Source organism: Macroventuria anomochaeta (genome assembly GCF_010093625.1).
Source record: "Macroventuria anomochaeta strain CBS 525.71 unplaced genomic scaffold BU25scaffold_4, whole genome shotgun sequence".
Lineage (NCBI taxonomy): Eukaryota > Fungi > Ascomycota > Dothideomycetes > Pleosporales > Didymellaceae > Macroventuria > Macroventuria anomochaeta.
The window spans coordinates 444,979-472,302 of record NW_022985365.1 but is presented as its reverse complement, the minus strand read 5'-3'; the positions used below and the strand labels follow the sequence as shown (position 1 = coordinate 472,302).

Here is a 27,324-nt window from a genome sequence, read left to right as displayed (position 1 = left end):
GATGACAAACCCCTGTCGTTGTGGAGACCTACTGCAGTCATCCAGCCGTTCGGTACCGGCTGTGCGCTCCGCTTCCGCAGAAGCACATGTGCGTCCACAGGTCCAGGGATATGAGATCTTGCATCCCCCGGTAAGATCGTGTGTATCCACATAGCTCCTCTTAAGTAACGCTCTTGATAGAACCGCTGCACGCGCGGGAAAGCTCGCCGAACGTTGATGTGTGTACCATAGCGGCCGAAGGTTGAGAAATCGTTGACGTATACGACCGAGACAGTAAAGAACTCAGAGGGCCGAGGTCAGGCGGCGTGCGACTGAAGCTTGTTGGGAAACGCCTTCTTGTGTACATCCTGATGAGTGCGTGTAACAACGCTCGTGTCGACAGGACCGACTTCATAGACATTCGATGCTGCCAGTGACCCTTCGATCAAACAACGTTCTTGCTGGGTAACTTGGCGACGTTTGCATTGTCATCCGTCAGAATGATACGTATCTGCATGCAGCCGTTCAGTGAACTAGGGTCGGCACATAAAAAGCGTAGGATCGCATAGATGAGATCGCGGAGTTGTTCGGCGATGGTGGCTCATCGCTGCCAGATGAAAAGCACCAGGGTCGACTAGGTCGACAGGCACGGGAAATATTTAGGATCAGGGATCGTGGCTCTCCACGAGGCGGCAGAGAAGGTTGTACCTAGGTGCTTTTGATGTAGCCGTTTTGCTTTTGGAACCAATTAGATGTCGACCCGGTAGAAGCTGCATACGTTGTACAGGATCCCCTGGAATTACGAGAGCCTGGCACTCGGTGTTGGCGGCAGACCTGGTGAACGTGATACCATGACGATGCTTTGGGACCCACCAGATATGTGGTCGCTGCTCAGATCGGCAATCGCGCAGTCACACTGCAAGATGATCGGGCGGCTGTGCTAAGAGAAATCGAAGCCAGGGCCACCTCACTCCGTGAGGCGGCGTCGAAATGCGGCAAGGCTTCACCGACGCTTGGGAGGAACAGGGACAGCCAGGGCGGCGGCCCGCCATCTGATTCACCTAGGATGCTGGTCTGAACAGAAGCATGCGGAGGATCTGTCAGAATGAGGAGAATGATGCTGAAGCCAATAGCGGAAGGCGGCACGCCCTAGAAACAGCTGCAACCCATGCCAGGACAGGCAAGAGCACTTCCCATGCCTGCAATTTGAGCAGAGTGTATAAGACGAGCTACTTACCAGCTCCATTATGACCATTCATCTGCATGAAGCATTGCGCCGCCAAAGATTGAAAAGCATTGGCTCCCCACACATCAACGACTGAGACACCATCTATCCTCCACCACTCGTGGTTCACAGCATTCGAAGAGACCTTGGTCCACTCATGTGCATAGTATAACATCAGGCCTCTTAGAGCACATCGTCCAGAAGGTACGTCGGAGTTGTTCGGTATCTGTCCAGTAACCATCAACATGGTGATTTCTTGCATCGTCGTCGATGTACCAACATGTTTTCGAGTCGGCGGAGAGCGGAAGCTTCGAGCACGAGCATGTTGTCGAGGGAAAGCATAGCTAATATGCTGATAGGAAAACAGACGTCACTCTACCAACCAGTACCGCACCAACAAGTGGAGCCGAAGAAGCGCCTCGTTTGCAGCCTATCATCGTCGCGATCGAGCTTCCACGATACTCTTCCTTTCACATCAACAGCCGTTGCTGTTGTTGCTGTAGGATTTCCGAGGGCTGCAGCATCTGCAGGATCTGGTGCGACCATCGGAAGGTGAACGCGAATCCGAACCCGAGCTGAAAAAAGAAATCCCCAGTGCATTGGTGAAACGCACAACGCAAGTGGGGTGTGACGACAGAAGGTGAGCAAATCAATCTCACTTCGGAACCCGTTCCTGCTTCTCGATCTGCATCCCTATCATTCCTGTCACCCACATGGCTCGCTGGGGTCATCTGCACGCGTATTACCCATCATCAAACTGCTTGTTTGGCACACTTTGGGTATGGATATTGCCCAAATGTATTTTCTTTCGCTCGTTTTCTTTGTCGTCCTCATGGTCAATGTATTGTTCGGCAGGTACCATGAGGTCCCGCGTCATCGAGCCCAAATTACGCCGGCAACAACCCTGGCCGTTCCTTGTCGTCATGTGGGCCAGGCAAGAGCATTGAAGGCACCACCTCCAACCTCACTTCTCCGATGGTTTGGAGCGCAACACAAGATCATTAGCATGGAGATCGAAACAAGCTCGCGTACCTTGTTGTCGCATGCGTTCTCTCCATCAACAATGACGTGCACCGAGAGGGCTCAGCAAGCATATGACTCACGGGTGGTGATTCATTTCTAGCTTTTGTGCCTTCAGCTTCTTGCCCATTTTGTCGCATAGAGGCGTTGAAACATTTCGGCAGTCGCCGGTACCAACTTCCTTTCTGTTCCTTTGTTTTCTTCCATTGCTCTAACTTTCCAGCGGGTGCTCATTCTGTTAAAACTCACGATCACTCAATAGGCATCTGCTAATCTATGTCAGACTTTTCCGTTGGTAGATGCAAAAGGGCCAAGGACGAGGACGACGACGATATTCACTATCCAGCTGGAGCACATCGAGCAGACGAACCAGGTCCAATCCACCCTCCACATCTCAAGAACAGTCCAACTCACACACGACTTCTTTGCAACCAAGACGAGCTCCCTCTATACTTCGACGATCTGCTCGTATAGCTGAGTCACTCCAAACAACCACCAACACTCCTCAGCAGTCATCCACCTCGACCGAACCAATGGCTGATGTTGCAAGACACCCAGCGCTGGGTAGCCGATCAGTACAGTCAAGACATCACAGCAGCGCTACTCGCACATCAGGACGGTCAAGGTCTGGCCACTACTCAAATAACATCCAGTACGCCATGGACTTCATAGTGCAGCCTCCCCGAACAGCACGTGTTGGCCACACAATACCTGGAACGATCATTGTACGCTTACGAACCACCAACACCGACCCTGACTACGCTGTTGCCGACTCTTCCAATCTCATGGCAGTTGCTGCACTTATTCCTGGTCCGAATTCCACTGCATCATCAGATCCTAATGTTCTGCACACACTGTTGGCCGGCCAACGCATAGACACAATACATCCCTTTGCCGACGATGAGGCGGATGGTTCCATTGCTTCCATGGACATGGCTGGCTCTCAAGGTGTCGGCTACATGAGCTTTCCAGACCTTGCTGTCCGTCAAGCAGGTACCTACCGGATACGCATCACCCTCTTGCGCACTGGAGCAGCAGTACAGGCTGTTGACAGCAACCCTATCGTTGTCCAAAATAATGGACCTGCCACAGGCTATGCGTCGTACAATGGTAAATACGCCGTAGCCTCATACTGATTTGGTGCAACATGAAATATCTTGTACCATGACTCAACGACGTTGCATAAGATGGGTGCTGCCACGATCTTCGGATCTGATTCGAGTGGTGGTCTGTATGATGTGTGTTCTATATCGAGCTTTGCTGCACATATTAGAGGGAGGAAGATGGTGTAAGGTGTTTTGGCTTAGATCCTGTTTAAGGTCTGCTATGGTGTTTAGTGGTAATTGATGTCAGCAGGCTGCATGGAGAGGCGCTTATGGCGCAACGGATACATGGGCATGGGTCTGCATTTATATGCCAGGAGGCATTATAGTATTCTTACGGCAAGTAACACGGTATCCATTATCAAGCAATACGAAGACAAGTTCATTCTGCTAAGAAAATCGGTATTGGATAACAGCCTATTAACGATGTTGGAATTCAGTGAACTGTACGCAAAGGGAAGAAGTTGAAGATTGTACTGCAATTGTATTGTATGAAGCTACGAACAGTATATGTAGGTGAGTGGCTGTAAACAACGCTAGTGAGAAAGGGCAGCCACCTCCCACCATGAAGTGAGGTGCGACAGGGCGTTAGTGCAGGAGAGACCCCAACCCGTGACAAACAATCATACCATAGTTTGGTGACGTCATGTTGGGCTGCGAAGTCTTTCAATGATAGTGACATGTTCACAATCAGGTTTCGTGAGATAGACTACATGTTGATCTTTATTGTATGTGTGGCAAATAAGAAGGGTTTTCTGTGTTTCTTTCATTTTTGGGGGACCAGACTTGATATTTCATAGTACAAAACCATAGGTATCAATTACAAAAAATATGTACAGGTTTTCGGCTATTTCCAGAGCATCACTTGGACATCAGTGTGTGAGGCTAAACATCGCTCGCCATGTCACTACATGCTTAGTAGGATGTTGAGTGGGCGATGACTAACGAAGCTCTCAGTTGCATTCCTTGTTCACTTGTTCACGTGCCAGGGCGCTTTAAGGACACAATTTCATGCTGCAAAAGAAGTCAGACCCAACGAGGGCCATAACGCGCTTCTTATCAGATACTCAAAAGATTTTTAGCAGTTTCTAGGGGGTCATTATATGCAAGCAATGTTCACTGTAGTCTTCCATGTGTTTGTCGATTCTTAGATCTAACTAACCTGCATTAACTGGCCTCGAAACTCAAAAGAGATTGTAAGTTCATGTCCAAATTCTTCTACGATATATAAGGGACAGTGCAAGATGTAATATTTACGTCCAGTTCTTCTGAGTTGTTGCGTCAGGGATGCACCAAAACTTCAAAACGCATTTCTCACCTCTTGGCTTATGCCTCCAACCACTACGAAAATACACGTGAGTTAGATCCATTTCTTTGAGGTTCAGTAATCGCAGAGTTGAATGACAGTTCGTCACAGCTTCGATCGGCGATGAATTCACACCACGTGTAAGCAGTGGACCATGTCTTGGTGCATTTTTGTTTACATTGCGAAAGATGCTGGAAAATTTGCCCTTAGCGAGAACCCAGGCATCTAGATCTCAGCCACAGGATGGAAAACCCTTGAAGACCTCTTTACAAACTGTGGCTCGGCCGGGTAAGCCAGCTTTCGCCGAGGGCAGAGCCCTGGGCGTACAGCCATTCAGGTACACTGACAGTACTACGGTTCGGCAAGGAAGCAGCTGCTGAAGGGTCTGTATAGTCTAACAAGGCCAAGCGAAGCTGAGCCCTGTATTTGCAATGTTGGCACCACCTGCCACAGGAGGGAAGGACTGAACCAAAGAATCGTAAGGCTGAAGAAAAGAAAAGACGTTGCAAGGTGCCTGGGCGTAAGGGACCCTGCTGGGACATTTCTTTGTTCTGTCGCGTGGAAGCATACGGAGTGGCACAGCGCTGCTTTTATATTGCAAGTTAGGGTCTTGAACCGAACAACACAGTGGGCGACGGGAATACTAAGAGGAAGGAGACAGCCGAAACTACCCAACAGATGGGGTTTTCACGTTTCTTGGAGATCAAAGACTCAGAATCTTGGAGGTAGCCATAATGCCAAGCACGTGCATCAGCTTGCTTGAACTGGCAAATCGAGTGATAGCATCGGTCTCGGTCTCTTTCCATGCCTGATGTTCATTTTCGTTCAGAGCGCAGGTTTGCAAAGAGTACTCCGGGAGGTGCTCAAATCGATAAGCTGTGCAGCAGATGAGTGTATTCGATCATACGATCCGTACGAAGGCATCAGGCCCGCGGCGTGGCTTCGGAGGCGCTAACGCGGTCTGAAACTGCACTTTGTCGGCTTTTCACCGGCCGGCCCGGCAAGACATTGTCGATAGCTCCTTTACTAGCCAAGAGAGTTGTGTGAAGATGGCCGGCAGCCCTCGACAACGTTAGAGGATGACTTGCATGGACAACGGTGGGCGGACGATAGGCGGATGTTAAGTCCGGCAGAAGTTTCTCACAGACGCCCGCAACGCAGAGGGCTGCGTGGGCTGCTCGATAGCTTTTAGTTGTGGCTTTAGACTATTGAACTCCTGCGAGAGGCATTGAGGCTGGGGTACATCGCTCGTAAGTTCTCCTGTTATTAGAGAACTCATCGTAGGTATAGCTCAGTTCCGGTGACATTAGTTTCTATCATGCAACATGCTGGGCGAGCAGTTCACCAAACTTTGAGGCTACTGGAGCTCTGGACGGCTAAAGTCAGGGGGACGATCATGTTCGGGAGTGCGACGGGCGCTAGGTGAAGATCGGTGGTTCCTGTTTGGAACGCTAAGCTTGATTTTATCGTGTATGGCCCACATTTTCTTAGGTAAGCACCTGCCAACTTCGAAAGACGATTCAGGCCAGCCTCCCTTGTTGGGTACACTGACTGCAACAACCGCCAAAGTGGACACGCCGGGACTGTTGTTGACAACCAGTGTGTCTAGTCCCTGGACTAGGAGCAGTAACACACAATGGCTGCATCATAGATCAGAGATTCAGAGGCTCTGCTCCGTATCGCCAGCCTCGCCGAAGATTTCGGCGTTTGGACTTGTGCAGCGAGGGAACGGTCCCAGAGAAGTCAAGCTGAAGGACTTTCGGGCCGCGATACAGCTGGTGCTAATGTTCTGCAGAGCAACTGCTTCGTCTACGGTTTCTTGACTGATCCAGGTCGCGTGCTGCTGTGCGTACGCGCTCATGCACATAGTCCCATGGATGACAACATCAATGCATGCAAGATGCAGGTACTATTGTCAACTGCTAAACCCGGTTCAGGGGTCACACGTGCTAGAATAACATCACTCGTGCCTGGTACCACGACCAACAAAACGTGAATATGCGGACCTTAACGTTGACGGAAAGATGTTCGGTTAACAGGTCCCGCAGGGGCAACAGCTGCCCCACGAACTACCTTTGGGTCCCTTAGACTGGCCCTGCCGCCTCGCACGGCGACTGTTCCAGCGTTCCAAATCAACGACTTTAACACGAGTTAACCAGGAAATCAGTCACAGCTTTGCAAGCATCGTATCGCCGGACAAGCCTTATGAGCTGACTCGGCTCCTCGGCGCCACAGTAACCCCCAGGCTCTGGTTGAGAGCTGCTCCCAAGATGTTTCTTGCATCCAAATCTTCGCCGTTTAGGCTGACGGTATATTCCATTTGGACCACGGATACATGATCAAGGGTCCCGAAATACATCCAAAAGACTTCGTACAACTGCAACGGAGGAACATCCGAACCAACGTTGAGATCGAAACGGAAAAACAATCTTTCTGAACCTGCGCAAGATGTGGACTCTATACCATCAGTATGACGCAGATGCACAGGATGACATGTTGTATGCCCCAAAAATAAGGCCTCAGCGTTTCAAGTGCAGATGCGTCTCTCGAAGAGATCACCCCTGGTGCAGAAGGTTTACTTTGCGAGCAAAGGCTGCCAAAGAAACTATTGATTTAGTAAACAGCGGATTTGGCACTGCTCAGTTAGCGCAATCGTGAAACACCAAAAAGATTGGTTAAAAATATCCCAAGCTTTCGCTTGTTGATTCAGCCTTACGACTAACCCGATCGTTCACAAAACTAATCATTCGCTTAAGTCTTAATGGCGTCTTGACGGCACATTATTGGCGGCGAGGCCATGTACCTGCATAAGCCCTGCACGTTGAAAGCTGTCTGACCGAAAGCTTGCCTGATTTGGCCTGTCAGAGATGCACACTATTGTACTCGACTACAGCGGGTGTCCACCGGCCATGGTGCAGGTCCAGCGTACCGGCGATTTTTAGGTCTCCGCAATGGCAACGAAATGGAATCATTCAGTAAGTCCGAGGCACCTCTGGACTTAGGCTCCAAGTATATAAAGATGAGGGTTCACCAGACAAGTAGATCATCATCATCGGTCTCTACACCACAGTCTCTCACTTCCTTCAGCTTCGTCCTTCTTTACAAAGGTTTATACCTTAATCGTTCATTATGCGTTACGCAATCGTCCTCGGGGCTGCTGCCCTCGTCGCCGCCAGCCCGGCTCCTCAGGCTTTCGACCTTAACGGTCTTGATGCCCTTGCTACCCTCACCCAGGGTCCTCCCGTTGGTGTTGGCCCTGCTCAAGAGACTGCCTACGTCCAGGGATCCGCTCGGGCTCAGGCTGCTGCTGCCGCCACAGGTGCTGCCACCGCCCAGGCCGCCAAGAGGAGCCTCAATGAGAGGTCTCTTGAAGCGCGCACATTCTGGTCCTGGTGGGGTCCTAAGCAGAACAACTATGCCCCTGCTTCCCAGCCCAGCGTAACTTCCACAACCTCGACTTCTACCGTCGCCCCTACCACCACTTCTGCCGCCGTTGGCACTCAGACCACAAAGGCTCCCTCGACCACTGACGGTGTCGTTCCTTCTTCCTGCACTCCCGTCGACTGGGTCAACACCTACGCTTTCACTTCTGACCCTGCTTGCCCTACCTCCATCGAGGTTGGCACTTACTGCGGCTTCATAAACCCTGACGACCCATGTGCTCCTCAGCCCGCCGGAAAGGGCACTCCTCCCAAGGACGACACCGTCGACGGTTTCTACAACAACGCTGAATACAAGCAGCTCGCTGTCTCAGCCAAAACTCCTACTGGTTACCAGCAGGCTTTCGTCAACCTCCAGGGCGCCGCCACTGGTAACGGTTACATTTCCTACAAGACTCTTGACAGCTACGATGTCGCTAGCTGCTCCCAGTTCTGTGACGACACCGATACCTGCACTGGCTTCAACGTTTATATCGAGCGTGACCCTAAGTGGAATCCCCACCAGTGCTCTTGCACCAACCCTCCTTCCATTATCAACTACAAGTGCTCCATCTGGGGACAGAATGTCAGCAAGGACACCGCTACCAACACTGGCGAGGGCCGTGACGACTTCACGGTTGTCATCACTGGATCTAATGGTTACAACAAGGGCACCTACACTCCTCCCACTCCTCCTTCCTGCAGCAAGCCCCAGAGCTGCGACAACAAGATCCACGACCAGCCCCGTTACTGCATGGGCCAGAAGACTTTCCCCGGTCCTTTCGATCCTTCTCTCTGTGCTGCCTACGCCCAGAAGCAGAACGAGGTCAACCGCGCTAAGGGCTTAATCGGTGCTTTCCTCTCCATGTTCGGCATGAACAAGGGTGGCTGCGTCCAGTTCCAGGCTGCTTACCTCGAGAAGGCTGGCAAGGGTTTCGGTACCCATTGCCGTCTCTTCACCAAGAAGTTCACTCCTCAGCAGGCCACCTTTGACATCTCCATTGGTGGTACCTCTGGCTGGGGTTGCCAGAAGTCCTACACCTGGGACGTTGATGTCAACGCCAGCTTCAACTGGGGCCTTAGCTGGAAGAACTAAGCGTTTCGAGTAGACATACAACGCTTCAAGATGAGTTATAGCATATGCCCGCATTTGTTTGACGCTTGGGGTTTTGATTGAAAGTTTGAGTGGTGGTTGACGCAGGGATGGATTCCTTCTCTTATCATGTGTACATATTCATGACCCTTTGAGCTTATTAGCTCATCTGTCACGACGACATTGTTAGAACTGCAAAGGTAGCAACTGCAAGTTTAATGTATTAGTTTTGTTGAATACCTCCTTACCTCTGCATCCTTGGTGACTTATCATTGTTTCCTGCCTTGCTTTGCTCAGTAATCAATTCCTTTGATTCTTCCAGCGCAACATGGCAACGCACCATCTTGTCCACCAAAGATATCGACAGTTTGAGAACACCACTTTTCTGAAGACACAATGAACTAAGAGTTGATTTTTTCCTGATTTACAATCCCTCGCGAGATTCATTGGGTGAAAGCCTGGACGATGCGCAGTATGCTGATGGATCGTTCTGACTGACCATAGGCTGAAAGGACGCCCAGGCATCCAACTGCGAATGGAGGGCCCAAGACACTCGTTTGGGAAGGAGGGCGGGCCTTGCGACAAGCCGGACCCACAGCGCGTGATCATCGCGTGTGAACGACTGGGGTAGCGAGCGAACAACTTCGTTCAAAGGGCCAAACATCCAATCTTTGCTCATCTGCGAGGTTAGAAGAAGTGATTATCGTTATGATGAGAGCTTTGCAGCTCGATCCTGGGAGAAGCTCAAAGACCCTGGGGTGAGCGCCCTTGTAGTTCGCTGGCGGAGAGCAGCCGAAGCCTGTGAAGCGTGGGGTAGATGTGCGGGGAAGCCTGGCTAAGCGGGAAAATAGGACGCGAAGCAGGCGCGTACATGTCAAATGGCGCCCAAAGGTACAATCCTTATGTACCTATGTTTCGCAAACCGTGGCACTTGGGTGCTTCTCACATCGCACCTACTCTCCAGCTAACCGTGTGCTGTGCCGACTGCCTGCCAGCAGATGCGGGCCCTAGACATCCTTCTTGGTCCCGTTCCTTCCTGAAATAGCATCATGAGCGCGCCTGCCAACTATATCGCGGGCTACCGGTTTGCTGTTCGCACGCGGGGCAGTCACGGTGGCCTCAAGCCGTGTGCCTCGTTCTTCAATCTTCGAGCAACACCAGTCCTGCAGCATGAATTCCATTCCAAACATCTCGAGCAGCCGGCTGCAGGCATCCGAAATTTGGCCCGTCTACGACCATTGTACCTGCAGCAGCGTATCACGAAGGTCCAGAGTCCAGCCGTTGCGCGCTATGCATCCCATGCTGCAGCGGAGCCGCACGATGAGGAGATCCCTACCTCACCGCCGTTCAGCGCTGGACCCTACTCGAACCTGACCATCGGTATCCCTAAGGAGAGCTATCCAGGTGAACGACGAGTCGCCATCACGCCGCAGAATGTCAAGCTTCTGCTCAAGAAGGGCTTCTCACGAGTCCTAGTTGAGCGTGGTGCTGGTGCCGAAGCGCAGTTCACGGATGAGGCGTACGAGCAGGCTGGTGCTAAGACCGTTGACCGCAGAAGCGTCTTCTCCGAGGCTGACATTATGCTGAAAGTCAGGCCTCTCAGCATCGATGGAGAAGATAGCGAAGTCGATGCTATCCGCGAGGGCGCCACAGTCATCTCTTTCCTCTACCCAGTACAAAACAAGCATGTTGTGCACCGGATTGCATCTCGTAAGGCTACTGCATTCGCCATGGATATGGTTCCTCGTATCTCTCGCGCACAGGTGTTCGATGCCTTGAGGTCAGTGGCTTGAGAACCTGCTCCTATAACCGCATATTACTGACGTTGAAAATAGTTCCATGGCCAATATTGCTGGATACAAAGCTGTCCTGGAAGCTTCGAACCACTTTGGTCGTTTCCTTACTGGACAGACAACCGCTGCTGGAAAGGTGAATAGTAACATTACCAGCTACTTGATGTAGTACTGACAAACTGTAGATCCCACCTTGCAAAGTCCTCGTCATCGGTGCCGGTGTAGCAGGTCTGAGTGCCATTGCAACTGTAAGCTTGTCCTCAGAGAGACGTAGACATTGATTGACATCTCCCTAGGCACGACGTATGGGCGCCATTGTCCGTGGTTTCGACACTCGTTCAGCAGCTCGTGAACAGGTTCAGTCTCTTGGTGCTGAGTTCATCGAAGTTGAGATCGAGGAAGATGGTTCTGGAGCTGGTGGTTATGCCAAAGTGATGTCGAAAGAATTCATTGAGGCTGAGATGAAGCTTTTCTACGAACAATGCCGGGAAGTCGACATTGTCATCACCACTGCCTTGATCCCTGGAAAGCCTGCACCGAAGTTAATCACGAAGGCAAGTACTGTATTCGACAGACCCTACACCTGGATCTACTATTCTGACACTAGCAGGCCATGCTTGGAGCTATGAAACCCGGATCTGTAGTTGTGGATCTCGCAGCTGAAGCTGGCGGCAACTGTGAAGCAACAGAACCCGGAAAGCTGGCGAAGTTTGACGGTGTGACTGTTATTGGTAAGTGCGACGAATACACCAGAGAAGCAAGACTGACTGGAGCATAGGTTACACTGATCTTCCGTCTCGTCTGCCCACTCAGTCTTCTACGCTCTACTCCAACAACGTTACCAAGCTTCTGCTCTCGCTGGTTCCCAAGGATAAGAAAGAGAAGTACTACGATGTCGATCTTACTGATGAGGTCACGCGTGGTTCCATTGTCACTTATGATGGAAAGATTCTTCCGCCTGCTCCTCGACCTGCACCCCCGCCAGCGCAAGCAAAACCAGCACCTTCGCCTGCCAATCAAGATGCAAGCATAGTTGCTCTTACTCCGTGGCAAACTCAATCTCGCCAAGTTGCAACTGTGACTGCTGGTATGACTACAGCTCTTGCGCTCGGCAAATACACTTCGTAAGGTTTTGTTCTCTGCAAGGTCGAAATACTGACGAGTTACAGACCCCTTTTCATGTCGAACGCTTTTACATTCGCTTTGGCGAGTTTGATCGGTTACCGCGTCGTCTGGGGTGTTGCTCCTGCTCTGCATTCCCCTCTCATGAGCGTCACCAACGCCATCTCTGGCATGGTCGGCATTGGAGGACTTTTCGTCATGGGAGGGGGCTATCTGCCAGGAACCATTCCCCAGGCCCTTGGCGCACTTTCGGTTCTGCTCGCATCTGTCAACGTTGCAGGAGGCTTCATGATCACCAAGCGCATGCTGGACATGTTCAAGCGCCCAACAGACCCCCCTGAATACCCATGGCTCTACGCAATTCCTGCCGTTCTGTTCGGTGGAGGCTACGTTGCAGCAGTCTCGACAGGAATGGCTGGTCTTGTCCAGGCTGGATATCTTGTCAGCAGCGTCCTTTGCGTAGCTTCGCTCTCTGGTCTGGCTTCTCAAGTTACAGCCCGTCGTGGCAATCTGCTCGGTATACTCGGTGTCATATCTGGTATCTTAGCCTCTTTGGCTGCGGTCGGATTCACAACAGACGTACTCACTCAATTTGCCGGGGTTGCTGCCATTGGTACCATCGCTGGACTTATCATCGGCAGACGAATCACTCCCACTTCACTTCCGCAGACCGTAGCTGCACTACATTCTGTAGTCGGTCTCGCAGCTGTCTTGACTAGTATCGGGAGCGTCCTCGGCCACACTGGTGACATTTCGACCCTGCACTTAGTCAGCGCCTACCTAGGTGTTCTCATCGGTGGCGTGACGTTCACAGGAAGTATCGTCGCTTTCTTGAAGCTGGCGGCGAAGATATCCTCCAAACCTTTGGCCCTTCCTGGACGTCATCTTATCAACAGCACACTGCTGGGTGCCAACGCGGCCACACTAGGAGCCTTCCTAGCATATGCACCTGGAGCACCTCTCATTGGCGCTACCTGTTTGGTCGGCAACGCGGTGCTCAGCTTCATCAAAGGATATACCACAACAGCAGCCATCGGTGGTGCCGACATGCCCGTCGTCATTACGGTTCTGAACGCGTACTCCGGATTCGCACTCGTTGCCGAGGGCTTCATGCTGGACAACTCTTTACTGACCACAGTTGGTGCCCTCATCGGTGTATCGGGTTCCATTCTTTCGTATATCATGTGCGTGGCCATGAATAGGTCTCTCACCAACGTCCTATTTGGTGGCATAGCTGCAACGCCTCAGGCGCAGGCAAAGATTGAGGGTGAGATCACCAAGACTACTTCTGAGGAAACTACAGAAGCATTGGTAAATGCTGAGAATGTTATCATTGTGAGTCGGACTTTCCCCTGAGAACAGAAGAACATACTTACGCAGATTCCAGGTTGTCGGTTACGGAATGGCCGTCGCAAAAGCCCAATACGCCATCTCCGACTTCGTCAAAGCCCTCCGCGCCAAAGGCGTCAACGTCCGCTTCGCCATCCACCCCGTCGCCGGCCGCATGCCAGGCCAATGTAACGTTCTGCTCGCCGAAGCTAGCGTGCCCTACGACATCGTACTCGAGATGGACGAGATTAACGACGACTTCCCTGACACAGACGTAACGCTGGTCATCGGCGCAAACGACACCGTCAATCCGATCGCACTGGAGCCTGGATCCGCCATTGCTGGTATGCCGGTTTTGCACGCGTGGAAGAGTAAGCATGTTGTTATTATGAAGAGGGGTATGGCGAGTGGGTATGCGGATGTGCCGAATCCGATGTTCTATATGGAGAACACGAGGATGTTGTTTGGCGATGCTAATGATAGTTGCAACGGTGAGTTCTCAAGTTCGATTGTACTGAGACGTACACTGACCACTATGCAGCCATCAAACGCGCGCTCGAGGAGAAGATCAAGGGTCTTTGAGAAGAGTGAAGGGTGAAGGGTGAAGGGTGAAGGGTGAAGGGTGAAGGGTTTGTAGCATTGGCTTTATTTTTCCTACCATCACTAGAATGCATAAGCATTTCGGCATTTGTATTCACATGTCTCTTTGACTGTACAGCTTCAAAACATCGTGACCGAATGCTGGTGTTTCCGTTCACGGGCGCCGCCTCGCGTGGCTTCCCCACACCCCTGCCGCGCCATCCGAAACGGCATCGCTGCAGATCGCTCAACGGCCGCTATCCTTGTCCGATGACGTAGCCCGGTATCACCAGCATTCGAAGCTTGGAATCCTGTAATTGACGTATGAACGGTGATTTAGGTTGCGCTGCCCCGGACCGCGACTCGTGTAGACACATCTGACAGCGCGACGTTGGAACCAACAACCATTATACACAACAACTTCGCGACTGTAAGACCGTTGCGCCTCGGTGACCAAGGGATGCTAACTTACATCCGACCCATAGATCACAGCGACAATGTCCTTCCCCATCCTCTTCACGATCCCGCCCTCCAACCGACACGAATTCATCATCCTTGACACCTCCTCCAAGCCATCTCTCAAAGCGCTGAACAAGCAAATCACGACCACACTCGCGTCATCCCCGAACTGCGTCGAGTTCATGGGCAAGTACAAGAGCGCGGAGACAAAGGAGCAGATCCAGGAGTTCAAGATTCACTGGAGCAGCAAGGCTTATGATTTGAAGGTTTGGCCTGAGTACACGGTTGTGACGGATGAGAATTTCGGTGCGATTTTGGAGGTGCTGCAGAAGGATCCGAAAAGTGGGGTGCTGGAGATCAAGGTTGGGAAGGCGGAATAGGATGCTGGGCTGCTCAACAAGGAGAAGTTCTTTGAGGAAGAGAGGAAGTTATGAATTATGAAAGCTATGCCGTTCATCTGTTGTGCTCTCTTATGACACCGAGTGTCATTCCAAACTTGACGACCATGATCCAACGCCAGACCCAATCCCTACAATATACACTAGAATATGCAGCGATGCTGTTGGTAGGTGGTCGAATGCGAAAGTCAAAGAACCATAATGCATGTCGAACCTGTAAGAAGTGGAGGGTATCCGTACTGGTTGGCAAGCCTATGCCGAATATCCAGTTTCAGGACCATAGAACGCCAGAGGAAAAGTGGAATGTAACTGTCCGAAAGCTCCTTAGAGAGCGAAAACGCCGGTGCGCCAGAGATGCAATGTAGTGTCGTGTGTTGTCGCTTACAGTAGATACGCCCTACTTCTCTTTCTGTTCGATGATCATCTTCTGCCAATGCACCAGATCACGGCTCAGATGGTCCATCATCTGCGTTGTACTGAGATCCTTGAATACTGACAACTCGGTGTCCTCGTGCTTCGACTCTGCCTGGTATTGCTCTCCGTTCGTTGGGGGCTGGACAGCGGGTGCTGGGCTCGCCTTCTCACCAGCCATTTCGACCTGGCGCTGAGCTATGTAGCTCTGCATAGCGCCAGCTGGCCGCATGATGTCGTTCCACGACAGCTTGTGTAGGCGCGAGTTTTTCGACTTGGTTGTCTTGTGCCCTGTGGCTCCATCACTACTCTCGTGTCCGTTGCTGTTGCCGTTGGTGCCACTCGGTTGTGGAGAATTCACGACGTCGTTCGCTAGAGATGCGCCGTTCGCAGCGGACAGAGTATCTCGCGAGTACTGATTACGGCCAAGGCGACCACGCGACTTCTGTGGTGGCCGACCGCCTCGTCGTAGAACAGGTACAGGCTTCAAAGTCTCCATCGGTGCCTCGGGTGGCGCGGACGCGGAGATTACAGTAGGTGCAACAGGCTCCTCGGTGGGAGTAGGCGTGGCTTCTAAGGCTTCAGGCTCTGCTTTGTTGTCAGTCAAGTACACATCTGTACTACTGTCTCCGACGTACCATCTGCTTTCCTACGTTCAGCGCGTCCTTTGCGTCTGTTGGCTGCCTCGGTACGTTCCTGTTCACGCTCTTTCTCGCGCTGTTCTTTCTCGCGTTGACTTCTCGCGGCTGCACCACGCGGTTTCTGCTTGGGGGCAGAGGCTTTCGTGCTGTCGTCCTCCGATTCAAGGACAGGGGAATTGCTTGGAGATCGCGAGCCTGTGCGCTGTCGCTTGACTTCTGGTTTGGTTCTGTAGGAAGCTTGTCAGATCATGTCGCTCATGCAGTTTGCATCGTAGCAGACAAGACTCACTCTTCACTATCATCGCGACTTCGCTTCTTGCGAGTGCCGTTTTCTGAGGGAGGTGCGCCCTCGTGCTTGCTCTCTTCCAGCACCTTCCGTAACACTTCATCTTCATCGTATGCAGCCCTGCTGTTCATCGTGGATCGTCGTTTGCCAAGCGAGTCGACGCTAGCTCTCGCGTTGCGGTCGTTGTGGCGGCTCGGTGGAGATACTGTCTCTTTCGAGACGGACGATTTGCGGGCCTTCTTGCCGTGCTGCTGGTCGTAGACAGGGAGGTAACGAGAGTACTTTTGGCTAAAGTAGGGCATGTCAGCATGCTGCTGGCGGCGAGTATTCATGGAAGGCATTCTCGTGATCAGGGAAGTGAACGTACCCCTTGGGACTTGTAGTGACCTTGTGAAGGTCCTTGCGGCATTCCTCACAGAAGTACTCCTCAGGACTGGCGGCTTCGTCCATGATGCCAACGCAGCCGCCGTGTTGCCAGACCTTGCAGATATCGCATTGAATGAACAGACCGCTGAGGTCATCGCCTTCCAATGACTTGGCTGCGTCCGAGGGCGGGCCTGGGTATTCCTGGTAGCCGCACACACATCGTGTCACCTCGTCTTCCTCAACCATCTCGTCATCGAGATCGTCGTCGAGCTTCGCTAGGTCGTCTTCATCGATGTCCTGCTCGCGCGTTCGGCGCCGTGTCAAGGGTCGGTCCATCTGCAAGTCGTGCGACGGTTCTTCTGACTCTTCAGAGGAGAGCGAGTGTGGGGTCGAGGACTTGTGCGGCGATGCCTGCTTGTAGTCGGTTCTCGTTGCACGATCTGTGCGAGCTGATGAGACGGAGGAGGAAACGCTGTGCGCAGTCTGGGCGTTGGACGGAGGCTGGGTGGTGCGAGCCCTCGACGATCGGCGCGGGGACATTGCTCGCAGAGCCGTCGCTATTACTAGAGTTGATATAACGATAGATTAGGAGGGAGACTCGTGTCGACAGCTAGGTTGTGTAAGGTGCGCTGCTCCGGGCGTCTGATCGACGAGGGTGACGGGTGGTGGCAGCGAAGGGTGGGCGTCGATAATGGACTGGTAGCGAGCTGTTAAGCAGCAATTCAATGGCGGAAGTAGAGTAAGAGCGCGATGACTGCTGTACCACTCCCTAGCTCGAGCGTGGTGGAGCAGAGAGGTGACGCTGCCGGTGCGGAGAGCGTGCGGGACAAAAGCTCTGGAGCTCTAAAGAGCGACGGCAAAGTGGGTGAGCAGCTGTGACGAGGTGTTGTGGACTGGAGACAGCATGTTATGGGGTCGAGGTGATGTCTGGTGTGCTGGGCGGGAGCAATGGTGCGGGTGTAGAGGTCCTGGCGGCGGTACTCGAATTCTCCTCCAGGGCCTCCTCACCCGCTACCGCTGAGCGCGTGAATGACATGGCCCGCCCGCCGGGCAACTGGCGCTGTGACCGAGACGGCATAGCGCTAATCGCACTGAACGGCACACGTGACTTTGCAGCTTGGTGTCCCCGGTTCGCGAGATTGGGATCAAGGAGGCTCTCTGAGTGTCGAAATTTGTGAGATAGACGAGAGTAAGGTGTGTTCGTACATTTTGAGCCGTCGGCGACGAGTTCGAGGAGAGAAGGTGAGGGGCACGCTTGCCTGGCAGGTGCGAACAAGTGACAACACAAAGTTGCAAGTCGAAGCCGGGCGGCGGGAGGCGTGCTTGGCCGCCGACTCGGGCCAGATTTTCGTAAGAGGAGTTTCAAGCGGCGGACTGTGAGCGGCGCCTTTCACCGCCGGATTTGAGCGGCCAGCACAGCAGTTCGTGCTCGTGCCCATTACCGACAGATTTCAGAGCGCACAGGTGCATGCCTGTTGTTTGGAAAGAGCGCCCACAGTAAACATGCCCAGCTCCACGCTAACAGAAAGCACGCATCGCGCACTTATTTGTTTCAGTCACTGCATATGGTAGTGATGAATGTGAAGTCGTCCAATCGTTAGTTGAGTGCTAATGGCTACAATTTGGCACAGTGACGTCGCGCAAAACCATCTTTCCTCATCAAGCGTAATAATCTGTCCTTCATGCCTTGGTGGGTGCACCGTTTCTCTCGTGAAACTTCTTCTCCTTTCCGTTTGCTGCCGCCTTCGTCTCGTCCTTTGTCATACGGCTAAAGGAGCCGTTGAACTGCAAGTTCGAGATGCTGTCGTAGCCCTTCTCGCCGGTAGCCTTCTCCAAACGAGTAGCGATGTCGTCCGATACCCCCCTGAAGATGCAAATGACCCTCTTGATGATCTCCTCATATGCGCAGGTCGCCATGTGGCCAGAGATGTTCTTGATGAAGCGCTCCTCAGCACCGTCATCGAACACCTTCTCCCACAGCTTGCGCGGCGCGTTGAAGTCTCCAGGCTTGATCTCAGGCAAGAAGGTAATGGCATCGCCCTGGAAGTTATTGTCCACCTTGTTCAACTCAACGGATCTCTTCTTGAACTGGATGAGCTGGATCGAGGAGAGGTAGTTGGGCCTTGACCCCTGGCTGTGGAAGGCCATCTGTCCGTCATGCTGGAAGTGCCAAAGCGGAATGGCACACGTGGTGCGTTCACCGGCAATTGCTGGTAGTTGGCACCTATGCGGTGACGGTGGGTATCAGGGTACGAGAAGAGATGGGGCTGCAGACAGGATCGGCTGATGGCTCGATACTCGGGACTAAGTGCGCAGGATGGAAGGCGACCTGTTCAACCTCCGCGAAGTAGTTTTTGGGGTTCTCGTTCAGGAAGAACTCTCCGATCTTGCGGAGCTTGAATTGGTCCTGCGGCCAGACGTGTGTCAGGTCGAATACGTTGATCTTCTGGTTCTCCTACAGGTCTTCAGCCTCCTTGGGGGGTCATGATCTGGATCATAACGTCCCACCCGGGGTGATCACCCTTCTCGATGGCCTGGTACAAGTAGTCATTCGTGGAGTAGTCTGGGGAATAGTTGGCAGAGTCCTGCTGGGTGATGAACCCAGTGCTCTGCTTCGACTTGAAGTGAAGCTGCATGTACACCCACTCACCCTTGCTGTTAACCAGCTTGTGTGTGGCCGGTGTAACCATGCATCTTGCGGTACCCATCAGGAATATCGCGGTTGCCGAAGAGGATCATGAACTGATGAACAGATTCAGGGTTCTTTGATGCGTAGTGCCAGAAGTTGGGCGAGTCATCGGCGTGTGTCAGATGGGTCGACGGGTGGCGCTTCTGTGTGTGAATCTAGGCTCTGGTCAGTAAAAGCCCAAGACGTTGATGTATCTGGCTACTTACGAAATGGGAGAACTTGGCAGGACCTATCAGGAAGAAGACAGGCGTGTTGTTGGCAACAACGTCCCAATTACCCTCATCAGTCCTGAACTTGACAGAGAATCCACGGGGATCACGAGCGCAATCGTGCGAGCAGGGCTTCCACCGACAGTCGAGAACCGAACTGTGATGGGGCAAGCCTTACCCTGCTTGAAGATGCCCGCCAAGCAGAGATCTTCCAAAAAGTCTGTGGTGGTGTAGTAACCGTGCGCACCGGCACCCTGCAATGATGTTAGATGAGCTTCATTTGAAAGGAGCTGGGACATACCTTGGCATGAACTACACGCTTAGCAATACGCTCGCGGTCGAAATGCGACAGGAGATCGACGAGGTGGAAGTCCTGGAGCAGGAGTGGCTCGTTCTTGCCATCGGGGACATGCGCAGCGGAACCATTGGACTCCATTCCTTTGGGGTAGCTGTTGCCGTTGAGGTGGTTGTCATTTGTCTGGTGTGTCATTTTGAAGTTGTAGAGGTGTGTGTTTGTTGTGGAGAACCTCAGAGTGGTGCAACGACTGACAGTCTTATACAGAAACAAGTGGCGACCGTTAGCAAGCCATTGCTAGGCTTGTTGATCGTGAAATCTGCCATCACTGCTCCCGTTGTATGCTCGATGACGCTTGCAGCTCCAGCGCTCAATTTCGACTAAAATGCTTCTGGCCAGACGCACGGCAACGCGACGATATCGAGCTACGAAAACATCGAAAATGTCCACGTGTTAGCCATTAGCCGCACCATCAGCACCAGCCATACGCTTTGCATTACCAACGATCGCAAGATCAGATTCTGAAGTCAAGCGCACCCAGATGGTCGTGGTTAACCAGATTTCGGACCGACTGAACGGTGACATCACCACGTTTTGCCATGGGATTTGAGATTCAACATCGACTTCTGTCGCAAACCTCCTTTCATGCCATTTCAAATTGCCACCGGTATTTCCGCGTACCAGAGATTGTACACAAGCGATTGAATAAAAAAGCCTTACGAATTAGTTCCCATTTCATAGGACGTGGCAAGTCGCGCTCAATGATACAAAGGGCACCTTGCGAAAGTCAGTCACAATCCCCGCCAAAATCGCCAAAACCGATCGTTACGTGAGCGTCAACCTCAAACTCTAGTATTATTTCGTACCGAATTTTTTGTAATAATAGAGAAGGCGTAATACACTACTCGTTAACTTTACAGTGTCTCTTGATTGATTGGGGCTGCGTTGTTGTGGCACTAAGTTGAGAAAGTGGTGACGGTCGGATATAACTGACTTCTACACGGTGCCGTTTCACGCGGAACAAAAAATACGACAACACCTCACCCACGTGGTGAACTTTAATCATTGCAACAGTACAGGGTATTTTGATACTGCTAAATCTATTGCAAATGTGATATCTACAAAATTTTGTGGCGTTGCTGCTGTGATTTTGCTTCAAAGTTGGCCTGTGCACCACCTCAGTACCCAGTCATTCTATCATGTATTTCGCAACACGCCTCTAATCTCTCAGGCATACTATCAATCCTAGAGCTGATAAAATTGGTTGATATCTTATCCCAGCTCTCTACCGCCAGCTCCCAAGTCTCAAATTCATCTCAATGAGGGTACTTTTTCATGTGTTGTTTGGGTACCTGCTAGCAGTTCTCTATGGGTGAAAGATCAGGAGATGATGGGTAGTTGAAGTAACAATCTAGGTAATTTTTGCTCTTCCACTTTGCAACAATATTACTCTGAGACCCCCGACCATGTCCACTGTCGTTGCCTTCTTCAAGGATGAATGGTGATTGATGACGCTTGAGCCAGGGCTTGACTATCTTCTCAAGGATCTCGTTGCGGTAGACAGTAAGGGTCATCTTCCCATTTTTGTTGCTGGGTATCTTGTGAAAGTAGAGAGGCGTCTTGAAGTTGTAGCCAACAGCAGCCCAACTGTGAGCAGCCTCCCATGCCTTTTTATCATTCCGGTCAAGTTGCTCTTGAACACAGTCTGCACAGTACCTCTCCCCAGGCTTTCTAGTGATCCGCATCTTTTCCTGTGGGCCTACCCGCTAGTTTACTTCATCAGAGAAGCGCACATCGTGCCAATCCTCGCTCTCAGGCTTGAGAACAAGCATGGTTTCACAGAACTATAGCCTCTATTTTGCACGACGTTGAGACACCCAACTGTTAGAGCAAGCAATACACTTGTGATAATCAAGTGATCATATGTGTGTGCAAGGAGTGTTACCACATAATCCCAGATCCAGCTCTTCTGCAAGTTGCGCCCAGGTCAAAACTCAAGCTTCCTATCCATAATCTTGAAGGAAGCGATCAACTTGATGAAGCTCCTTCTTTGACAGAACACTAGGGCGGCCATGGTGATCTTCTTCGACTTCTGAACTGTTGTGGTGATACCTGCTACTCTCAAGATTGTCCTGCCCAATGATCGCCCATCCCCGGGCTTTGCAGACTCCAAAAAAAAGTCAAAAACCTCTTGTTTGGTGTATGAGATACCCTTGTGATCTAGGATCCCACAAGCCCCTTGAGTGCGGGCTTTTTTGGGGTACTGTAATGCTGGAAAGTATTATCTGTCACGGGTATATACTGTTCGGCTCCCAGTACCCATATCTATTGGGTTACTGTACCTTTTTGGTCAGTGTAGCTCAGGTGGGACCGAGCCGAGCCCTCACATTATCAGACATTGCAGAAATGAAGGAATCAGAATCATTTAATTTGGATAGCTAGTTGTTGAGTTATGATGCACTGAAGTTGGTGGTAGGGATGCCGAGGCCTACTGAGTCTCGGTTATTTTTGGTTTCGCGTGCCTTTGTACCATCCAGGCACCCAAAGCTTAGTTACTAGTGGTAGTCGGCAGCCGCAACCGTCACGCACTCTCTTCAAGCTCGTTCTTGCAAGCTTCTGGAAGGTTTTAGGTTTCCTGCAAGACATCTTTTCTCTGCCTCCACAACCCGGGGGGATGTTTGAGAACACACCACACTCGGTAGGTTTACCCCACAGCCTTCAGCTGCCATATGAATCACTATCGATAGGGAGGTCACACGGCGCCCCGCGCAATCAACTATTATGTTGTGATTGGCTACGTGCACCCGCCTCATCTATATGATGCACCTTCCCAATCAGTACTGCCGGAATCTAGGTCAAGGTATCCATTTGTGCACATTGCTCTGCATCTTGCGTTTTCGCGGTCGACTCCAATTGGTGGTATGGAGCTCGCCAGTCTTGCACACATGGAGATCTGCATGCAAGATGTTTTGGACAATGTGGCCAAAGTTTTGCCTACACGTTCATATTCTCTTCTTCTCGCACTCATTTCGTCAAAAGATTGATTTCCTGACCTACGCAACGACTCATGGATATCCTTGCGCTGAGCGCTAGCAGGATGTTTGCGACTCCAGTGATTGCGCCGATGAATGTGTAAGCTACCTGTATCGATGGATGGTTGTTTATGCTCATGGACGTGTCCAGCATCGCGGCTTCACACTCCTCCCAGAACTCAAGACGTTCAGATCAAACGACTACGACCTACGCAACAGGCAGTCACTTCTCAGCAGATTCATCGCCCGCCACATCAACACTCGATCTTACACGATCACGCGCATCCTCAAATGCCTCAAATTCATCAAGCTCTACATACTTTGCGCAATCTGCACGGTCTTTAAGGCACAGCCGGAACACCTCAACCTCATCAACCGCTTCTTCCGCTCCGTCTGTCGGTCCAGTGAAGCGAACTCGACACCTAAGGGCGCTGTCCGATGGCATTCATGTCACACGACGATTACAGAAGAAGCCATCGTCGCAGCAAATCCTTCAACGGCAGAGCGATCCTGTACCAGTACCAACTTCAATGCTCACACCTGTGACAATCCTTGGACCAGAGCGCATTGTCGATATACAGCGGGCGGACCTGTTGGTGCGGTGCCGAGATGACGATTATCATGTTGACCGCTCGATTATGTGTCATCACAGCCAGTGGTTCGCCAAGGTATACTCCAAAGTGAATTATCCGGTACGTTCACTCTTCGTGATTTCAAATGTGATAGGCTGACAACGAACAGAAGATGGCGAAACGCATTGTAGATCTGAGTGCTGACGATCCAGGTGCTGTTGCGGCAATGATTCAATACTGCTATCAGCTGGACTATGGAGACACTCGATCTGACTCCAACTCTGCGCTCTACAGACTAGTAGCTCTACGGCCACATCTCGACACGTATCTGTTGGCGGAGCGATACGGCATGCCTGGTTTGCAGAAGCTTGCGACACAGAAATTTGAGAAGCTAGCTGTGGCGGTCCTGACGGCTGTGGGTGACGAGGAAGAGTTTGTTCAAGCCGTCCGAGATCTATATGCGCCTTCACGAAGGACAAGAGCAGATGAGCTGCGGCGCACAGCAGTGAAACTTTGCGCAGATCATTTGGGCAGTGCTGTATTGGGCATCGGAAAAGAGGTATCAGGTATTGTGGCTTTGATGGATGAAGTTCTTGAGTTCAGATCGGACCTTTTTGAGGAACTTGCAAAACGGTGGAAGTGAACGGTAGGGTTAATTCTCTGGTATCAGGTGTCACCGCTAGGTTTTCCCTAGACTTAGGCGTTTTCGCTCTCCAGAAAGATGTCTTCACCTTCACCAAGCCCCACACTCTGCTGTCATGTGGTCTTCACCACGCGTCTTTTGACGCGTCGACGCGCGTGGTTCGCGTACTCGAGCTGACTTCGACTTCGTTTCTGCTGTTGAAACTCTCAGCTCCACCTAGACACCTCCACGCCCATCAACCCAATCGACAATGGATCGCCAAGAACAGCGCAAACGTGCATTTAGCCAGGCCTTTCAGCGTATGAACCAGCCCAGGCTCGGTGACAACAATCCTCAGCCACCCAAGCGCATCCTGTCCTACCCACTCGGCTCTACTGCTCCTTACTACCAAGATTTTAATCAAGAGAATGAGTTTCCGCTAGACTTAGACTGCACCACTACCTTCCATCAGACCCCCGGGACGCAAATCCGTCATCCAGCGCCCGTACACTTGCAGTACGCCAACCCTGCGCTCTACAACTACGGGTCGTTGCAGTACAAAATATACGGCAATGGACCAGCGCCAGAGCTGAAGTCTGGTGCTAGAGACCTTCCGCGACTTGTTGTATGCAACCGCCATTTTGAGAGTCCAGTGCTGCGCGAGCCTGCTCTTCCTACGCCACAGATCGTTCGTGGGCAGTCAATGTTTGGGCCTTCACCTTACGTTAGACCAGACTCCAGCTCGCCTTTGGGTGACATCGTCGACTCATATGCCCACTCTGGGCCTGCTGCTTACGAAGAAGGGAGCTCGCCAATGAGCGATGCGACCACAGCAGTCGGTCTACTAACACCGAGCGCACTCAACTTTGGTGACTTGTCGTTGAATAGTCAAGGCTACTCACTACCTTCGTCTCCTCTTCGAGGAAGAGGTCAAGGCAATCGCGCAACGGCCAAGGTGGTGCCGGTTCCTTCCTTCGTCAGGTATGCGCTTCGTGTCTCCTCTTCGCCACGATTGCTGACAAGGTCGCAGGCACTTCTCAGAGATCAATCCGAACGAGGTGATCATACTGTTCGACAAAGGCAGGGAAGTTAGGAAGGTTGACAAGTACCCTTTGTGCAGCGCATCACGATTCTTCGCCCAGTTGCTCGATGGTCCCTTCTTGGTGAGTCGTTTGTCACTTCTTTCCGAACTTCGCTGACATGTAGCCAGGATCATGATCTTACTCGCTGTGTTCGTCTCCGCGACGATTTCCCGTACGCCATTACTACCATGCTCCACTTCATTGAAACTGGCCAGTACATGTTCGATCAGCGAGCATTCGCACAGTTCCCTCTCCTCACAGCACTCGATTTCCACATCCACGCCTACCTTGTCGGCAGCAAATACGGCCTTTCTGCACTACAAGACTGCGCTATCAATGGCTATTTCAGCATCGCAGAACACGAGATGAAGCTCGGCTTCCTGGCGCTCTCCGGCGGTCAGCTCTCTGACATACAAGTTGCTATACCTGGGTATCTAGTCATGCCAGCTGCAGGCGGATATGTTGACGGACATCCCATGACGATGACGATTGACCGCTTTCTCAACTCGCTCGTCTTGCTGTGGAAGAACACGCAGTCGCGTTATGATGCTATGCGCAAAGCGGTGCTTGAGCTGATTAAGCGGGATCTGAACAAGCTACTACGTGTGCCGTTCTTCGTAACGCTTATGCAAGAGATGGTAGGGTTCGGAGACGATGTCGTAGCGAGCTTGGGAGATGATGGGTTTGAGGTGAAGGCCTTCCAAGTTCCGGTAGGTAGAAGGCTGAGTCAGACTACCCGGTTTGGGGCATAGTAGTGTAGGATTGTAAGAGGATAGGAGAGAGTCGCTACGGCTATAATCTGGCACTATTCGTACTTCTTGGGACAAAGAGTGTACGGCAGGAGCTGGGCTGGACTATATCGAAATCTACTCCTCCATCACCAGATCCTCCAGAGCCTCACTGGTATACAGTAATCAAAGGGTTATAGATTGAGGTCAACAAAAACACGCACATACATACTGTTAAGTGTCTGTTGAGTGTGCAATCCAACCACAACGAAAGACTAGTGCTGGATGTGACGTCATGCGTCCGCAGACAACTCCAACAACTTTTCTGTGCTGCTTTTCCCAATAACAATATATAACCATCAGTCGCATACCCCTGAAACACACATGCATATCTTCTTTTGTAATTTCCAAGACGCCCGGAAAAATTCCTGCGACACCGCTTACGATCACGTCAATATTTCTAGATGCTAAGATGATATTTCGATGTAGACGTGCGACAGCAAGGTTTTTGCCAAATGTGCCTTACACGAACGTAAACGCAATGCAGCGGATGGTCTGGATAAGTCTCCACGTTTATCAATACATCAGGCGATGTAGGTGGGCTGGTTTAGAGCTGTTCAGCCCCAAAGTACGAGCCAGTTTCAGCCTTGTCACCTCGAACCTCATGAATCGGGTAACCCTTCAGCCCCTTAAATTGCTCGAACCCCCCTTGAAAGTTCCACACGTCCTACACAGCCATATTGCCAGAGAGAAAAGATATAAGGGAAGCCGACGATGGCCCTACGGGTGGACAACGAAGGTCCGCACAGTTACAGAACAAGAGGACAGCCCCACCTACCTATGTCAACCCCGAGGATGAGGAAGCTGATGATTAATCGAACAAGAAGAGGCAGCGCGTTCCAGCGGCTCACGAGGACACCACTAAAGACTGCTCGACTAGAGACAACTCTACTCCCCAATCAACCACGACTTCTACGCCCGAGAGCCATATCAGTCTCTGGACAAATATAAACGTAGCATTCAACTACTAGAGGTCTCGAGAGACTCAGCAACCGGAGAGCGAATATACATCTTAACGGACGAAAGACCGCTTGTCGAAGCACGCGATACGTACACAGCCATTTCGTACTGTGCTGGAGATCCCAAAGAAATCGTAAAGCTGGTCTTCAACGGCATCGAGTTCAAAGCTTTCGCGAGTTTTGCTCGTGTGATCGATGAAACGAGCAATTATCGTGAAACTGCATATCACGAAACGAGTCCGCTGCTCTGGACAGATCAGATCTGTACCAATCAGGGCGATCCGACCGAGAGATCGCATCAAGTCGTTATGATGTACCATGTGTATGAAAACGCCAGAGAGGTGGCTGTGCGTTTGTCTCAACTGAACCCACTTACATTGAACACGGAGCATGCGAATGGGTAAACTGCATCTATCGGAATATTCCTCTGGTTTTGACTAACCTACTCGAATTTGACAACACTACGACTTCCTGGGAACCTATACAGCGCTCCAGCAACCCAAAGGCTGATCTCGAAATCGCTACACTGGACTTGAGAGATGCCTTT

At 51.6% G+C, this 27,324-nt stretch overlaps 8 protein-coding genes across 8 annotated transcripts; 5 read left to right on the top strand and 3 right to left on the bottom strand.

Annotated features, from left to right (window-relative positions):
- Positions 1 to 2,206: 2,206 nt before the first annotated feature.
- Positions 2,207 to 3,465, top strand: BU25DRAFT_190244 (uncharacterized protein). Its single transcript, XM_033700993.1, has 2 exons — positions 2,207 to 2,461; positions 2,508 to 3,465. The coding sequence occupies exon 2, from the start codon at positions 2,524 to 2,526 to the stop codon at positions 3,358 to 3,360; it is 837 nt and encodes a 278-aa protein (XP_033565712.1). The 5' UTR covers positions 2,207 to 2,461; positions 2,508 to 2,523; the 3' UTR covers positions 3,361 to 3,465.
- A 4,297-nt stretch (positions 3,466 to 7,762) lies between these two features.
- BU25DRAFT_359877 (uncharacterized protein) lies at positions 7,763 to 9,324 on the top strand (the record flags this gene model as incomplete). The annotated part of the gene is made up of 2 exons (XM_033703653.1): positions 7,763 to 7,995; positions 8,071 to 9,324. The coding sequence occupies 2 exons, from the start codon at positions 7,763 to 7,765 to the stop codon at positions 9,146 to 9,148; spliced, it is 1,311 nt and encodes a 436-aa protein (XP_033565711.1). The 3' UTR covers positions 9,149 to 9,324.
- Positions 9,325 to 10,061: 737 nt separating this feature from the next.
- On the top strand, positions 10,062 to 14,073 carry BU25DRAFT_407163 (NAD(P) transhydrogenase-like protein). Its single transcript, XM_033705470.1, has 9 exons — positions 10,062 to 10,925; positions 10,981 to 11,074; positions 11,124 to 11,186; positions 11,235 to 11,492; positions 11,549 to 11,669; positions 11,717 to 12,062; positions 12,108 to 13,395; positions 13,448 to 13,880; positions 13,931 to 14,073. Exons 1-9 carry the CDS (start codon positions 10,195 to 10,197, stop codon positions 13,969 to 13,971), a joined length of 3,375 nt encoding a protein of 1,124 aa, XP_033565710.1. The 5' UTR covers positions 10,062 to 10,194; the 3' UTR covers positions 13,972 to 14,073.
- A 372-nt stretch (positions 14,074 to 14,445) lies between these two features.
- On the top strand, positions 14,446 to 15,101 carry BU25DRAFT_407162 (uncharacterized protein). Its single transcript, XM_033705469.1, has one exon. It carries the CDS (start codon positions 14,466 to 14,468, stop codon positions 14,805 to 14,807), a length of 342 nt encoding a protein of 113 aa, XP_033565709.1. The 5' UTR covers positions 14,446 to 14,465; the 3' UTR covers positions 14,808 to 15,101.
- Positions 15,102 to 15,222: 121 nt separating this feature from the next.
- BU25DRAFT_332235 (uncharacterized protein) lies at positions 15,223 to 17,069 on the bottom strand (the record flags this gene model as incomplete). Its single annotated transcript, XM_033702430.1, has 4 exons — positions 15,223 to 15,698; positions 15,848 to 16,104; positions 16,167 to 16,451; positions 16,531 to 17,069. The coding sequence occupies 4 exons, from the start codon at positions 17,067 to 17,069 to the stop codon at positions 15,223 to 15,225; spliced, it is 1,557 nt and encodes a 518-aa protein (XP_033565708.1).
- Positions 17,070 to 18,209: 1,140 nt separating this feature from the next.
- Positions 18,210 to 20,288, bottom strand: BU25DRAFT_437275 (heme-dependent catalase; the record flags this gene model as incomplete). The annotated part of the gene is made up of 7 exons (XM_033708995.1): positions 19,729 to 20,288; positions 19,571 to 19,681; positions 19,425 to 19,511; positions 19,234 to 19,373; positions 19,031 to 19,184; positions 18,805 to 18,975; positions 18,210 to 18,689 (listed from the first exon to the last, which is right to left on the bottom strand). Exons 1-7 carry the CDS (start codon positions 19,915 to 19,917, stop codon positions 18,210 to 18,212), a joined length of 1,332 nt encoding a protein of 443 aa, XP_033565707.1. The 5' UTR covers positions 19,918 to 20,288.
- A 789-nt stretch (positions 20,289 to 21,077) lies between these two features.
- BU25DRAFT_418302 (uncharacterized protein) lies at positions 21,078 to 21,467 on the bottom strand (the record flags this gene model as incomplete). Its single annotated transcript, XM_033707867.1, has 1 exon — positions 21,078 to 21,467. The coding sequence occupies one exon, from the start codon at positions 21,465 to 21,467 to the stop codon at positions 21,078 to 21,080; it is 390 nt and encodes a 129-aa protein (XP_033565706.1).
- Positions 21,468 to 23,073: 1,606 nt separating this feature from the next.
- Positions 23,074 to 23,969, top strand: BU25DRAFT_488104 (uncharacterized protein; the record flags this gene model as incomplete). The annotated part of the gene is made up of 2 exons (XM_033711324.1): positions 23,074 to 23,446; positions 23,496 to 23,969. The coding sequence occupies exons 1-2, from the start codon at positions 23,285 to 23,287 to the stop codon at positions 23,967 to 23,969; spliced, it is 636 nt and encodes a 211-aa protein (XP_033565705.1). The 5' UTR covers positions 23,074 to 23,284.
- Between the last annotated feature and the right edge of the window lie 3,355 nt (positions 23,970 to 27,324).

Bases quoted from the DNA above. Each gene is read 5' to 3' on its own strand.
- BU25DRAFT_190244 (XM_033700993.1), top strand. From the start codon at position 2,524: ATGCAAAAGGGCCAAGGACGAGGACGACGACGATATTCACTATCCAGC.
- BU25DRAFT_407162 (XM_033705469.1), top strand. From the start codon at position 14,466: ATGTCCTTCCCCATCCTCTTCACGATCCCGCCCTCCAACCGACACGAA.
- BU25DRAFT_407163 (XM_033705470.1), top strand. From the start codon at position 10,195: ATGAGCGCGCCTGCCAACTATATCGCGGGCTACCGGTTTGCTGTTCGC. The intron at 13,396-13,447 runs GTGAGTCGGACT...CGCAGATTCCAG, and splicing joins ATGCTGAGAATGTTATCATT to GTTGTCGGTTACGGAATGGC. The intron at 13,881-13,930 runs GTGAGTTCTCAA...ACCACTATGCAG, and splicing joins TGCTAATGATAGTTGCAACG to CCATCAAACGCGCGCTCGAG.